A 17,073-nucleotide genomic window follows, 5' to 3' on the forward strand; every position below is an offset into this window, starting at 1 on the left:
GGGAAATGAAAAAAAATAAGAAAAGGCGTGATATAAGAACATCCAGTTATTCTTATTAATTTAAAGACACGAGGGTTACAGGAACTATATAACAAAAGCAATGATCACAGAGGGCAAAATGAGAAATGAATAGAAGTTGTAAAAAATCAGATTTTGGTTAAGGAAAAAAAAGAAGTCTTTAGAATCCTTCAAATATTAAGTGGGTTGGCTAAGTGGATAGACTCTGCTATCATAGGATCTTTAAGAAGAGATTAGATGGTCGCTTATTAGTAATTTTGTACAGATGATTCCTCCATGTGGAGATTGGATTAGTTAATCTCTCAGACCATTTTTGTATAGGTTATTTCTCCATTTAGAGACTGGATGAGTTGACCTCTAAGATCTCTTCCAACTGGGAGATCCTCTGATGCCATTTAAGAAGCAAATCATATTGCTAATGTGTATCTTTAATAACAAAATGTAATATTTTTTCTTGCTCAACTTATTCTAAAGGCATTATGGACTTGAAGTCCTTTTTTTCCATTGAGCATTCACACAGCTTCTCTACTTTTATATTTTCAGTAGCGTAAAAAGTATAATACCCCAGTGACCAAAAACAGGATGTTTAAAACTAAGTCATCTCTAGTTACTGATGCTTGAAAGTAAATGACACCTAAAACACAATACATAAGTTGCAGAAATATTCTCAAAAGATTCCAGTAAATGCAGTTCAATAAACATTTAGTGAATACCTGTAGTATGAGTGTGTGTGTGTGTGTATTTCCCTTTTTTTTTTTTTTTGCAAGGCAGTGGGGGACTTGTCCAAGTCACACAGCTAGGTAATTATTAAGTGACTAAGTGATCTGAATCCAGGTCCTCTTGATTCCAGGGCTGATGCTCTATTCACTGTGCTACCTAGCTGCCCCTGTAGAGAGTGTGTGTGTGTGTGTGTGTGTGTGTGTGTGTGTGTGTGTGTGTGTGTGTAAGAGAATTAAAAAAACTCAAAGAACTTCTGGATGAATTTCTGCCTAGGTTTATGTTTATCTAACATTCATGTATATCAAACTTACTCATAGGATAATAGATTTAGATCTGGAAGGTATGCCAGAAGCCAACATATTTAAACCTCTTGTTTTGTAGATGAGGACAATGGGGCTCTGAAATGTTGACTTACCTAGGAATTCACAGCTAGTAAGTGACTAAGGCAAGATCTGAACTGATCTGATTCTACTGTTAGCACCATATTCACTATTCACCAAATATCATTCAAGATATATTAATTTGATTTGTAATGCAATTCTAAACTGAGTGGTTGTGATAGGGGAGCAAGCTAAATTACAGAAAATTTCTAAAAGAATTGAAAAAATGTATATCCCAGTTTAAAATGACCATGCTTCTAAAACAAGATAAAGGGGAAGGTTGCCTTTCTAAAAGTGACTGAAGTAAATGAAATGTAGTATTGGCTTTTGCTCCAGTGACCTACTGAAAATCTGGACATTGACCTTTTTTTCTGTGGTTCAGAAATCATATGAGAAGAGATATGGATACTTACATTTAGTAGCTGCTCAAAAGCAAAACTAAAGCCTTTTTTGTAATCTGTGATGCCTTTAGCAGTGATGTTGTTCACAGCATCTTTCAGCACTTTTTTGTTTCTTACATTAGCTTGGACAAGATGTCGAAAGCAGCTCACATCCTGGGCATTGCTGTTAAACTGAAAGACAAAAATTTATGTATATATGAAAAATAAATTGATGGTTTTCTTTCCATTTTTTCTCTTTTAGATTTCTAAGGACATGGTTCTAGGTTGATTATCTTATCCTTTAAAAGGAACTATAAGTACACAGGCAAATTACAATAGGTATATTAGGTTAAATATGGGTAAACAATGTCTTCATATAAGCTAGATGAATGACATCACTTAACTGAGTTCAGCATTCTCATTTTGCAGATGAGAAAACTGTTTAAGTTCCTATTCAACACTCCATTATATGTCTATGATTCTGTGAAAGCTTAAAAAAAGGAAGACATATAACCAAGGTGTTTGAATATGTAGAATGATATAGGGGAAAATTCAGTTTTTAATTGCCTAATTAAGTGAGGCTTGTTGAGATATTTTCATTCTGAATAACAAGGGAGAGGTTTAAAAAGATCTAAAGATGGATGATTCCAAGAAGTGATGCCAGTTTAGGCACAATCCACAGTTCTGAAATAATCAAATAACAGGACAAGTGAGCCCATCTGGATTTATTAAAAGAGGCATTATGTTGGACCACAGAGATTGTCAGTGGTGAGCAAACAACGATACTCAGACAGGAGCAAAGGCTTGTGGATTAGGAAAGTGTCAGGTCAAAGAGATGCTTTGGATTTACAGAGAAAGGAGACCTCTGTGACAATAACCTATCATTTTAAGAGAAATAGAATAGTCATGAAAGGATTCAAAAGTGTGCATTTGTAAAAGCTGTAATGAATTGAAGAATTTTTTCTTAAATTCTAACCAAGCTATAAATAGTGGAAAGATATGTGAAGATATTAAAGAAGCTCTGGTCTCAGGACTGACAAGCAAAGCAATCCATTTGCCCCGGGTTACCTGTTAGCAAAAGGGGGCATACTGATTTGTTGGAAGTCATATGTCATTTGTGTCCTGGAGTTCTTCATGTACAAAGGGTATTTCCAAGTGGTGAATTGATCTTTCTGCTTGAATGATTCTGAAGAAAAGCAGCTTGTCATGAGGAGGGAACTCCAGTGACCTGTACTACATGTCTACACATGGGAGCAACATGATTCATGGAAGCATAGAAGAATAATGCTTGTTAGAAATCTATTTCTTTTTTAATTAATTAAAATGGAAAGGGTCCTTCTGGAATTTTTGTTTATGAAATCTAGAATTTTAATTTACAATATTTTATTTAAATTTTCAATTATATGTCAAATCATATTGGAAATAGAAAAATCTCATAAATAAACTTCATTTATTATACCAATTAAAGCAGTGAATCATAGAGAGATTAGGTAACTTTCACAAGATGACAAAGGCAAAATGAAGCCTATAAAGCAAGGCCTTTCATTCTTACTCCAAATATGTACAAACACATCACATTTTAATTAAAATAAATTTTGCTTTTGATTATCATTCAAATATATTAAGAATATTATCATTTTACCCATTCTTCATATGTCAGTAAGTTACACACATTTCAACCTATCTGTATTAAAATTTATTTTTTCTTGAAGTAATCTAATCTTTTATTATCAAATCATGGGATCTTAAAATTTGGATATGGAAAAAACTGAAGTTAGGTGGAGTGAATAGAACCCTGAAAAGTTAGAAAGACCTTAGTTCCACTTTGACTTCAGAAACTAGCTATGTGATCTTAGTCAAGTCATTTAACCTCTTGTTTATCTCAGTTTCCATAATATGAAATGCTGATGATAATAGGGTAATAATAATAATAATAATAAAAACCCTATTAGGGTTATCTGAATTGAATGAAATAATATTTGAAGAGAGCTCAGTACATGGAAGTCATTATATAAATGCTAATTGTGATGGTGAGGAGGAGGAGGAGGAAGTGGATGTGCTCATTTCCCTCTTTTAACAGATGAGGAAACTGAGGCTCAGAGAAGTTAAGGTGACTTTTCAGTGGTCACACAATGAATAGAAGTCCATAGAGAATGATTTAAAGAAAGGAAATGTTCAAACTCCACCTGAACCAAAATATAAACTATAGCAAGAACTGCATGTGTAGAATAGCTTATGGAATTATGCCCTCAGATTCTTATTGCTTCTTGAAATTCAAATGCATTTGAAAGAAGATAAATAGATATTTCTAAGATAATTTGATAAAGTAAACATTTTTTTTCCATTGGAGATATCTTAAAAATGTATTTTGACTGCAGCTCCATAGTCTCAGTGTTATTTATGCAATAAGTCAACATATGAATACATTCATTTGATTTTTTTGTCATTTTTTGTTTATATTAATGTGTTATAGAAATAGGCAATATAAAATGTCAATGATAAAAAAAAATAATGTTTTCAGTTCCTTGTTCCTCACTTCTAAAAATGCTAATATCCTAAAATGATTTTCTTAAATGTATAATTTTTGGAAATTTTAGCACCAAACAATAACAAAATCAATTAAACTTGAATCTGCAACTAACAAAACTTTTTAAAAGGCTTGTAACACAAAATTATCTATAGCAATTATTACCTTACTCTTTTTCCTTCCATCATCTGTATTCATTCAACACTGTGTGAATATATATTTTCTCTCCCTCTCTCTCTCTCTCTCTCTCTGACTTTTCATATAGGCCTTTCTTTGTGTCACATTATTTTACACATATTTTCCCCAATTTTCTTTATTCTTTATTCATTAACTACAACACAATAGTCCAAATTATTGATACTTGTTGGTTTTTCCTTATTTAAATGTTTCCCCTTGTTTTTGCTATATAATTCAGCCATTCTAAATTTTTTTGTTTTGCATCTGAGTTGCCCTAAAAGTCTTTGAAAATTTAATCTCAAACCTAAGACCACCCCAAAATATATTGCACTCCCCTTAACCAAAGTGAGCCTTGCATTGGGTATTTGGTAGTAGAATAAGAATAACAAAAAAAAGAGCTATTTGCATGGGATTGCCATAAAACCTGAAAATTGAGGATATCCATCTCCAGATTGTCTTTATTATTTCACGGCAGGAAGATCAAAACAGATGTATATGAAAACTGAGGACTAGAAATATAAGGATGTCATTGAAGCAAAGGCCTTATATATTTTTGGGGGTCAAATTTGGCTTTGATAAATTATAAACAGAGATTATATTTAAAAAATTTCTGTCTTCATATAGAATTATCTAAGATCAAAGTTTGTTTGCTTTTATAATGATTTAATCTGATTGAATCTTTGTAGTGAAAAAAATCATTTCAACAAGGCTCAAAATTTCATTGTTCAGAATTTTTTTGCAAATAAAATTTCTATATTATACATTTGCAGCAATCTTCTCCTCACAGTGGGATTTCAAGTCATGATCAAGAAAAAACTAGACAGTATTAGAAATAATAAAGAATTATTATATGATGTTATATAAAGATGTAAGGGTTAGAGAAAAGACCTATGACTTCATTGACATAGAGAACTCTCAGAATAAGAAACTCCTTCTACAGATGAATGTTGGCACCTTTCCTGCAAATTGTAGTCTTAGTTGCGCCTAGGCGCAACTAGGGTCCTGAAATGTTAACTTACTTGCCCAGAGTCATAAGACCAGTATATGTCAGTGATGGAACATCTTTATGGTTTCAAGACCAACTTTCTCTCCACTCTGCCCCATTTCCTTGGACATGGTATAAAAATAATTAAAATGCTATAATTTAAGATAGGCTTGATATCAGGAAGAATCATCTTCCCAAGTTCAAATCTAATCTTTGACCTTTGCTATCTATATGATCCTGGTCAAGTCGTAATTTCATTTACCTCAATTTCCTCATCTGTATAATAAACTGGAAAAAGAAATGACAAACCACTGTAGTATCTTTGCCAAGAAAACACCAAATGGGGTCATGAAGAGTCAGACATCACTCAATAACAATAATAAAAGTGTATATGGGTGGGGGGGGTGACTTTCTTGTCTTTCACATTCAAGGTAATATTCCAGAACATCTGCTTTCACACACGTGAGATCAATCCTTTTGTTTTTTTGACTGAACTGGAAAGATATACAAGTATAGCATTGCCAACAATTTAAATATTTTAAGACTTTCTCATTCCTTAATGAGAAAATGTTTTGCAATAAATCTTTATATATATATATATATTATCTATATATATATATTTAGCCTGCTTATATATTGTTTATACATAGTTATTTTTATGTCTTCCCCAATAGACTCTATGTTCGCACATAGAAAGGACTTTTTTAAAACTTTGTGTGGCACAGAAGAAACACTTAAAATGTGGTTATATTTCAATTTACCATAATAAATTCATTGAAAAAGAAAAAATCAATTTTGTCTTATTATTGGGATGCTTATATTCTTAAGGTGCTTTCATTAGCTTTGTTATCTTGTTTTCCCCCCATCAGCCTTTCAACATGGATTAGATATGTTTAATTTAGATACCGCTTTTATGGTAATTTACATAAGTCCTTATTTAATGAAAAAAAATTGGTCTATATCTAAATTTATCTGATTGAAAGGTGCTTAAATTGTGCTTTTCTTTTCTGGCTTTGTCTATAGTATGTACATTGAACTCAAACAATAACATATGAGACTAATAAATAAAAGTTTAAATGTAATTATGTATCTACTTTATTACATAATATTATTTTTTAAAAATGTCAAAATTTTAGAGAACACATTGCAATGTCAGAAATATAATCTTAAATGTTTTCTCATCCATTATACAGTCAGGAATAAAAAGAACCATAAGCACAGACCAATTTTTGACCACAAGATGGCACTGCAGGAAAAAACAAAATGTCCAAGATATGGAACATACTGAAGGTGTGCATAATTTTCCAGTGTTGTACCCTTTTCCAAGAAAATGTCAAGCAATGTAAATTTTTATGAATGTCACACATTTCTTTCATTTAAACTCAAATTACTTTTTAGTATGCCTCCTTTCTTATGCCTTCACTAAATTCAAAATACTTTAGAATACTTCTGCTATAAACCATAGGAGATTAAGAAGACAATTTTATTTAGGAAATACATGGATATTTTAAGACACTTGCACCTATACATATCCACATTGGCAATCAGAAAAAGGCAAATTACCCTTTTTTAAAATGCCAATAGGATTTCATTTTGAAGTTTAATCTAGATCTGTATTTTTAATCACTGTAAGAATTTTCACAATATTAAAAACTGGCTCCAAAAATCCATTTGGGTTATTCTTAGATAACTTTGTTGAAATCTCCTTGAGAGTCTTCCTGACTCCAGATCCTTGTAAGCACTTCATTTTGCTTTCTCTCCTCGGCTAAAAATAGACAATTTTTTTTCTTATACTTCATAGCTTAGGAGAAACTGGATGTGTAACTCAGTCTTACAGCACAAATACTATTGAAAATGGATTTTATCTGTTGAATACTTAAGGCAAAGAATATTAACCAGATTAAATAACAATAAGAAATGAAGATTTTTAAAAAATCAGCTAGCACAATGAAAACCATATATGGATATATATTGGTGCTGACTTTTCAACTAAGAATTGTTGCTACTCATTTAACCTCAAAACTACCTACATGTTAATATAATAGATTTCTTCTGTGGCATCATGTTCAGAGATGACCTTATAAAATACCATAGAGAACAAATAAGGACTTAAGAGCAAAACAATTTTGGGAAGTATAGGAAAGGATATTATGCACATGTCAGCAAATGGAACTATCTTTTAAGTGAAATAAATGTTGGACATGGAAACAAAAGATCTATGTTACAATCTAAAGTTAGCAAATTAATACATTTGTAATGTTGGGCAAGTGGCTTTCATAGACTTCAGTTTTCTCACAATTTCCAACATTCATTCTGTCTCTGATGCTCTATAATTTCATAACCTATGACCAGAGGTATATAAAATGGACCTAAACTACGGCAAGAAGGATTTAAAGATGTAAGAAGAATTGTATGGTAATGACGATTGTAAAACATTGTTGTTGTTCATTCATTTCAGTTGTGTCCAACTCTTCATAACACCTTATTTGGGAATTTCTTGGCAAAGATACTGGAGTAGTTTGCCATTTCCTTCTTCAAATCATTTTACAGATGAGGAAACTGAGACAGTTAAATAATTTGTTCAGGGTCACACAGCTGGTAAATATCTGAGGCCATATTTGAACTCAGGGTAGCATGATTCCAATTCAAATGCTTTATCAGAGTGCCACCTATCTGCTGGAAAAATATTGTTATGACTTTAAAAAAGTGCTGTTCCTTATGAGGAAAATATTTATAAACCATTGTCATGAGTATAATGATCCTATTAGTAGTCTTTGAAAGAGAGCAATGGAATGTACTGGGGAGAGTTGGAGTATGTCAGTAGAAGTAATGAACGTGAAAGGTAATTTTCTTCTTTTTTCAGCTGAAAGAGTGTGTATAATCACTCAAACTTGTCTTTAAGAAGACACAGAATCATAGAATCAGAATTTAGTGCTGGAACTGATATAAGAGGTCATCAGATCTAAACCCCTCACATTTCCAGATATGAAACCATCTTATCAAAACATGAAATTTATAATGGAGAATAATATGAATTCAAACTAGAAAGAACTTTTTTAGCCAAATTATGAAGGTTTTTCAAATGCCAAACAAAGGTAATTTCATTTTATCCTTCATTGGCATTGTGACTAGTTACTGAAGCTTTTAGAGGAGAATGATGTGATCAGACCTATGCTTTAAGAATGTCAATAATGCTTTTTTCAGAAAATGACCAGGATGCACTGCCCATGGAGACAAATTAGGACGTTATTTCAGTAGTCTGAAGGAGAGGTGATAAAAATATAAATAAGGATAGTTAGGCTGGGGAGAAAGAAAGAAGGGAAATATTGCAAGGATAAAAGCAACAAGATTTGGCAGTTGACTGGATATGTGAGATAATTGCGAAGAGTCAGGGAATAAGTCCTTTATGAACTTGAGTGAATGGGATAATGGTGGTACCATGAATAGAAAGAGAAATTTGGAGTAGGGTTGGGGGGCAAAGATAATAAATTTAATTTTGGACATGTTAAGTGGAAGATGCTTCTGGAAAAAATAGATGGAAATGTCCTATGTACAGTTAGAGATGCAAAACTGAAGCTAAAGAGAAAACTAAGGACTAGCTATAGAAGATTCTGGAGATATCTGCAAAAACCTAATAGAGAACTGCATAGGAGATTTTGATATTATCAAGAGAGAGTATAAAGAGAAAAGTAGAGAGATTTCAATGAGTAGGAATATGATGAGGTGTATGAGAAAAGCAGAGATACAAGAAAGGTGTGGACTGAGAGGGTAGAGGCAGGAAGACCTGTCATAAGGCTACTGAAGGAGTGTGGGTAGGTGGTAATAAAAGCCTAGACTCCATGGTATTCTGGGGGAAGGGGAAAACTTGAGATAGACTCACTAGAAAGAAGGCCTTGGTTAACTTGCTGGTATATAAAATTAGTAAAGTCAAGTTATAGTAGAAAATAACACCAAGATTTAGAATGGGATGGGAAATGGGAGAGAATGGATGAATAAAATTAGAAATAGTGGGTTTGGGGGAAATGAGCTCTGTTTGGGGTATTAAATTGAGATAGTAATGGGAAAGCCAAGTAGAAAAGTCCTAAAGTCAATTGGAGATCAGGGTCAGGAGCACTGAAGGGACTTCAAGGCTGGGAGATATTGGTTTGAGAATCATTTCCTCAAAGGTGATAATTGGAATCATGAAGTAAATGAGTTTGTTAAAGGAACAAGTAAAGGGTCAAGGACAGATTAATATTAGGATGTCAACAAGAAGAGATGGACTTAGAATTTCTTTATGTGCTCATAATTTTGAATTATTGCATCTTTCTGTATAGCTTATGATCCATAAACCTGTTCTTTGTCTTATACTTTCACCCTTCAGTTATTTCTCTGACTGTATTTACTGGCTACTTTCCCTTATCTTATTCTCTTGTCAACAATATAATTCTACACTATCTTATGCATTCAAATCACTTATCCCCTTGTCTTATTACTGATAATTGCAAAGACTAAGTTTGGATTCCTCCTAGTATCTGCCTTCTTCATTCCTATTTACATGCTCCTAAATAGAACTGGACAAAAAGAAGAAAACTGTGCTGATTGGTTCTAATGTAAATTTTTAATCCATTTCCTCACTTTATACTCATAGCAAACTCTGTACCTTAGCACAGTATTTGGCACATAAAGGATGCTTAATTTTTATTGCTTAATGGTTTGACTGATTTGGGTCCTTGGCAAGATAATCCTTTTTCAACTAATTTCAATTCCCTAATTATCCTAATTGGGGCTCTTTCTATTTGTGCTATTCCTCCTTTATCCTCCCATAGTAACTGATGTGTAGTTATTGAAAAATGGAAAGGGGCAATGGAAAATAAATAGATTTAAGATGCATGGAAGAAAAGGAAGAACGACTATTGGAACACAGTCCAACAGAAGGGAATGGTATCCAGGCTCCAAGCAAATCGATCAGATTCAGTATCTTTTCTTTTGTGACCAGAGAGGAGAGATGGTATGTTGAGAAGGTTTGTGTAATGGAAGAGAATCAATATATCTTTTAGTGACTGATAAAGTCTTTAGCACAAAATCAAAGACATTTGTGACACATTTCAGAAGAGAATGGTGGATATAGGGAATGGAGTAGGTCTTTAAGAATCACCTGAAAATGTGATCTGGATTTTTGGGCCAAGACTTAAGACACAGTAATGTTGGGTTGTTGGTCAGAGATGGAGTAACTCTAATAAAGGTCAGTAAAAACATATTTGCTTAGAAATGTGCAAATCTAATGAAGAAGGTTTTAAATGGAAATGGAGGGGGGGAAAAAGAGAAAATTGCCTACAAATAGCCACTAAACTTGGTACCACAGAGATGGTGGGTATAACATAGAAAAAGGATATTAGGCCAAATATACATAAAGTTTATATATATATATATATAATATGTATATATTTTTTACCCACATGTTTTTACATATATATATATATATATACATGAAAAATATATAGGAAAATCTCCAAATTGAGGGACAGTAATAAAATTTTATGGCTATGCAGCCATATGTATTAAATGTCTATGTGAAAATACAAAGGGTATTGAGAAATGTAAAGTCAATTTAAGATCATAATTCAAGGTAGCAAATTTTACTTCATAGATATGACAGATTTTATGGAATAAGTGACCATCATTATAGGTTCTAAGAATATTTCCATTCTCTCATAATCTACCATGAATATAAGATTTCCAACTTTCCTATATATTTAATTCCTAAGTAGTTTGAAAGTCTTTAGTGTACCATGTACTTAAAGTAAAACATTTAAGATGCTTGTCAACACCTTCATTGTTATGTATTTGGAAAATCATTAAGTTATCATCTAACCATTTCTTCTCTAAGTTAAATATCTTCCATTTCTTTACTTTGTCATCAAAGTTCATTTAATTTATTCTTTTCATCATAGCTTATATTATCTTAATATCACTTTTAAAATGCATAGAATAAAAAATGACTCAATCCAAAAAAGGGCAATATTTAAGGAGAGGAGTAAGAATGTTTTCCTCTTTCATTCAAAGTCCTAGGTGAGATGGTTCCAAGTTGGGCAGTCTCATTAAAGGAACCTATTAACTTTTTTAAAATAATGGCTTCTATTAGTAGTAACATCATCTGTACAATAGGAAGGAAAGAATGTGATGGATGCTATAATTAGTCACAAAGCATATTTTAATTTGGAATGTATTGGAACTTAAATTTCAAATGTTATTTTATTTTATTTTTTCAATTACATGCAAAGATAATTTTCAACATTCATCTTTTGGTAAATTTTGATTTCCACATTTTTCTTCTTTCCTCCCTTCCCTCCCCTGTGAGCAATCTTATATAGATTATATTTGCACAGTTATGTTTTACATATTTCCATATTAGTCATGCTGTGGCACTTAAATTTCAAAGTATGTAGTTCCTCACCCAGATCCAATTGACTTTCAAGTTAAGATATCCTCCTGATCTCATTGGTCCTCTTCAAGAGGATACAATAATGTGAGCTTAATATTCTGGAGAATTTATTTCTAAGTGCCAGAAAGGATGAACTGTACATTGTAAAGAAAGCTTCAGATAAACTGGAGAGATTGTCTAGTTTATCAGATCTTCTTCCTCCAGCCTAACATACCACACCCAGAAATGCTTCTCCAGCAGATTTTTTTAATAGGTTTTTACAAGGCAAACAGGGTTAAATGGCTTGCCCAAGGCCACACAGTTAGGTAATTAAGTGTCTGAGACTGGATTTGAACCCAGGTACTGTTCTTTATTCACTGTTCCACCTAGCCGCCCCTTCTCCAGCAGATTTGCAACACAAACTGGAAAACTAAAAGTTTTGTATTTGTTTTTCCGTTCCTTCCTCTGGGTTATAGTGAGAACAATTAATTACTTTTGGTCTTCTGAAAAACTGCTTAGTAAACAAATGGCAGGTTGTGAATTGTGTTGACCTTATAACCTATACTGCTTAATCAGATTTATAATTTTGAAATTTTAAATAATTTTGAAGGGAAATTTACTGAGGATAATCCTTAATTCTGAAAATGTTCTTTAATAAAAATTGTTTAGATGTTATCTTTTGGTAACAAAGTGAATAAAGCATTGGGCTGGGGAGTTAGGAAGTTATAAGTTTGAATCCTGAAACTCATGAGCCATGTGATCATAGACAGGTCATTTTATCTTCTTCAGCTTCATCTTTCTTAACTTTAAGTTGAGAAGGTAGGTCTAAATGACCTCTGAAGTACCTTCTAAATCTATGGTCTTATGGATAGTAACACCACTAAGAGATCTAACCTTTGATTGCTGCTAGCTCTTCAGTCTACTCTAACCCTAAGATTTTTTTCTGCTCATGTTATATTCTTCAATTTCTTCTGAGCAATTTTATACTTAAGAGTGAATACTGACTCTTGATTTTATAGAAATTTATCGAATTGACTGAAATTCATCTTAGGTTTCCTGAGTGGTTGAAACTTTGTCTTTACACTACCACTACATGCTAGAGAACAAAATGTCAAACCATCCCAAGTATCTTTGCCAAGAAGAATCTTGGAGGCAGAACATATCAGGATGGTTTTTCTTTGTTTTAGTGTTTACTACTCAAGCAACCAACAGTTGATGTAATGAATAGGAGGTGAAAAGGAAATTGAATAGGAGTAGGTGAGTCCCTTAGAAATACATTTTCTGCTTTTAAATAGATTAGAAGTTAGAGTTTATGAAGGTAGAAAATATTAAAGGCCTCTAGAAGCTATATCCTTACTACTTTTAATATTTATTTTATATTTAAATTTGCAGAAACTATTGCATATCTCCAGAGAATTCTTTATGCATACATAATAGAAATCTATTATTCTTCCAACTGATTAAGTCATTTATAAGCAAAATAATGCTTTTTCAGATAGATGTATGGATATGGGTCAGGCCAACTGGGCTACAAAGGACTTTGAAACAATGATGTTTTTCTTTCTTACTTTGGCTATCTGTAAGTGTCAAAGCAATGATTTAGAGCTAGAAAGGGAATTCTTTTTCTTTAGGCATACATATGGCACAAATACATTTTGCTACTTACCTACTCGAAATTATTATATCACATTATAATACAAACAATTGGGATTTGACCTACCAGTTTGTGAGGGAAAACATAATTTTTAAATTTTTTTTCAAAGTATAATTAAAAAGTCTTATTTGTCACTATTGTAGTTATTGTTTAGCAGTCTGGCATCTGGGAAATACTTGGGGGACACTTTGTGGTAAAAGCAGTTTCAGTTTGATATGCCAACAATATTTTCTAGAACATTATGGATATGACATTTTTCATCTGCCACTATTTCTAGGCAAATTTCCGAGGTTGTGTTATTGTAATGATATCAAAATTCCATAGTACAAAGTTGCTCCTAAATTACCTAGAGAGGTTATGATATCTCACATTTATTTTCTGTTTAGGGGTTTGTTCAGATATTGTATAATATTAGAATGAATGACTAAAAAGCCCTATAGGGCTGACCTTTTACAAAGTGATTTTTAACGAGTTCATATTTGCCTTTCATCTTCCACAGGTCAGTAATAGAGCTCTCCTAAACCCTCAGCCTACCCACAATCATAAACAAATTATACTCTCTCGTGTCAACATTTGAAACATAGTCTGTAAATCAGAGCATGCTGGTATCGAATTGATGCTCTATCATCTGCCATTTGCTGCTATCAAAGCATATAACTGGATTAGTGGGAAAACAGCTATATTACTCTTACATTTAAGCTTTTTTGAACAGTAGGCTCTCTTTTGGCAACAAAGCCCATCCCTGGAGACAGAAGAAAAGCATATCCAGGAGGAGAATGATAGAGCAGTAACCCTGATAGCAGTTATGGGTTTATATAGAGCATGACAATCATTCTCCTTAGAATAAATAAGAAATTTTAAAATATAAAACCAGTGGCAAATAGCCAATTGGAATTTCTGCCTGTGGTTCACAAGAATCTCTGGGTGAATTTTTATATGACTGATTAAATTGTACTGTCACTTCTTAGGAATGATTGACAGGCATTTAAATCCCTACATCTCAGGTGTGAGTATGAAGAGTGATACATAAGGGTTTTCCGGGACAGCTTGCTGAAAGAGCTAAGTGGAAGAGAAACCCTCAGGTTAATTCAGCACCTCATTACCAAGGCACTACTGTAGCATGAAAAATCTGAAGCCATATTGTTGGTTTCCTGATACAACCAAATTCTGAAGGGAATGGGTAAAAATTACCTTTTACAGTCTTGAGTTTTAAATCTCCAGTTTCATAAAATTTTATTCTAGCAGAGACTATTGTGATGATTAAATGATGGAAATTATGACATGCCAAAATGTAAAAGCATCCAGAATTCTTTTCTAGAGACAGTTTTTGACCTTTCTTTTTGAAAGATTTTAAATGTGTTTTTCAGCATCTGTAAATGTTTCAATCTACTGTTATTCTCAATTAAAGCAAAGAATATCATATGGCTAAGCCTACGGGTTTATTTTTAAAATTCAAAATAATTTCCAGCACACAATTATAAAAAGAATCTTTTTTTTGTTTAAATACATTAATCCACATAATTTTCAAAACAGTGATATGTGGTGATTAAGAGAAAGAAAAATGTCAGTTAAAGTCATGGCTGCCAAGTAGGTTGCCTTGATATTGGTTAAACCCTTTGCAAATAAACTGATGGTTATTTTAATGTTATAGTAAGATCCACAATGAACATAAATAAATGACATTTTATCTTAGTTCAATGTCAGTTGAAACAATGACTGTTTCTTGATTACTGATTCAGAATCACAGAATCTCAGAGTTATCAGAGATTGCAGAGATTATCTAGTCTAACTCATACCTGAAGAGAAATAATCTCTTATGCACCTCTCTGTTAGCTATCCTTCAGCCTACTACTGTCAGAATGTACATAGGGCAAAATCTACAAGGGGTGAAGAATACACACACACACACACATACACACATATATTACTGTATTTATTCCTTATAACTAGGTATTTCACATTTACAAATTGGAGGGGTTTGTATGCAATCTCCTTTTGCATACCAAAAAACTCCCACCAAATTACACATATTTTAATGACTCCAAAGACAAGAAGAATCTTTTCAAAAGAATTCAAATACTAGAGAAAATTGCCTTTAGATTTGAGAAATTTTTCAAAAATAATCTATGGGAAAACAAATTGTTTTAATTTACAATAGGTGGTTGAATTATCTCAAATCAGAAAAATTCCCACTTCTGCTTGCAAGTGACAAATTAAATGCATTTCTTCATTTTCAACTAATAGACACTGTCAAGCTAAGCTAAATCAAATAGATAAGAAAAGTCAAGCATTAAGGCTTTAAAAACTGTCTGACAACAAATAAAGTTGAGTATGTCTTACCGATGAACAATTCCTTTCATTTAATTAAGGAAAACTCCAGGAAATGTCAAATAGTTATAACATTGATTTATATTTTCAGTAAAACATTTTTTTCCTCCTTAAAACTAAATTTTGGAGAAAAACAACAGCCTTTTTATGCTATTACAAATCCCATTGTTCTTTGTCTCTAAACCTGCCTCACTCAGGAAAATGTAGAAGAAGAATGAATTATTAGATATTGTAAGGGCTTGTCCTTTAGGGTCTCCAAATATGTTTTCTTAGATGTATAAGTTGTGAAAAATAATTTTCATGATTAAGAGCTTCAATACACCCAGTTTATTTCCCTTCATTTGAGAGGTGACAAAATGACAAGAGAAGTGATTTTACAAAAGTCACAGATATGGTGAATAAAAGAAGCTTCACACTCTAATAATCTGATTCCATATTCAGTTTATTTTCTCCCAGTAAATGACATTGCCTTCCTACAACTGCAATGCCTCTTTATAGTATGGAATTCTTCATTTTTGCTTTTGTTCACCAGCAACCAGCTGGGCTTGGAATGTTGGTGTTTTCAATAGTTTCAATTTGATGGATTATTCATTGGTGTGGGGGTGACCCTGAGTTTTCTAAGTCCTCTAGAGTATCAAGTCCTACTCAAGATAGAGCTTTTAAATGTGGTTCTGATAACTGACTTTATCTATGCTCATCACTAAGAGCCACTTAGTTTTCATCCAAAGCAACTCTAGAATTTCATCCAAGGTGTTTTCAAGGGGTTGCTCAGTCCTTAAGAACTGATAAATGAATAATACTTGACTACCCACATGACATTAGAGTTTATAGAATTAGAACTGGGGAAAACATCAGAGATCACCAGGCCTGACTCCTTCACTGAGAAGTTAATGCACTTGCCCAGATTTATCTATATGGTAAGTGGTACCTGAGGTTGGTATCTGAGCCTGTCCTCTGACTTCAAAATCAACACTCTTTACAATCTACTCTGGGTTCTGGGGAAAAAGATATTTTATCGTGTGTGTGTGTGTGTGTGTGTGTGTGTGTGTGTGTGTGTGTGTGATATTATGTGTTTAGGTCAATTTGATAGTTCAGTGAAACCTATGGACCCCTTATCAAAATATTTTAAAGGCAAAAAATATATATGTTACAAGAGAAATAAATTATATTTAAATACAGGTATAAGAATGATGATAAATACCACCATCACAATAATAATATTAATAATAATAATGTTCATAGTCCTCAGGTTAAGAAACCATATCTTAGAGTGTTATAAATATGAACTATTATTTATAGTAGCAACAAAATAATAGCAATAACAATAATAATAAATATTAACATTGCTTACAAAAATTTTTGGATAGCTTTATTCAGACCTTCTTTCCTAGATTCTAATTACAATATGATTTTGGAAATTAAAACGATCTCTATTAATATCACAGCCCAGTATCTCACTTTATACAGAATTTACTGGCAAAAAAAGATGGTTCATTTTATA

At 32.5% G+C, this 17,073-nt stretch overlaps 1 protein-coding gene across 1 annotated transcript in view; it reads right to left on the reverse strand.

The window, feature by feature from the left end:
- The window catches only part of LOC141494190 (voltage-dependent calcium channel subunit alpha-2/delta-1-like), a 430,495-nt gene that overhangs the window by 29,297 nt on the left and 384,125 nt on the right, over nt 1-17,073 (reverse strand). The window contains exon 10 of the mRNA XM_074195299.1: nt 1,532-1,690. Coding sequence (XP_074051400.1) covers nt 1,532-1,690 — 159 coding nt within the window. The remainder of the gene's footprint in view (nt 1-1,531; nt 1,691-17,073) is intronic.

Source organism: Macrotis lagotis, chromosome 7 (genome assembly GCF_037893015.1).
Source record: "Macrotis lagotis isolate mMagLag1 chromosome 7, bilby.v1.9.chrom.fasta, whole genome shotgun sequence".
Lineage (NCBI taxonomy): Eukaryota > Metazoa > Chordata > Mammalia > Peramelemorphia > Peramelidae > Macrotis > Macrotis lagotis.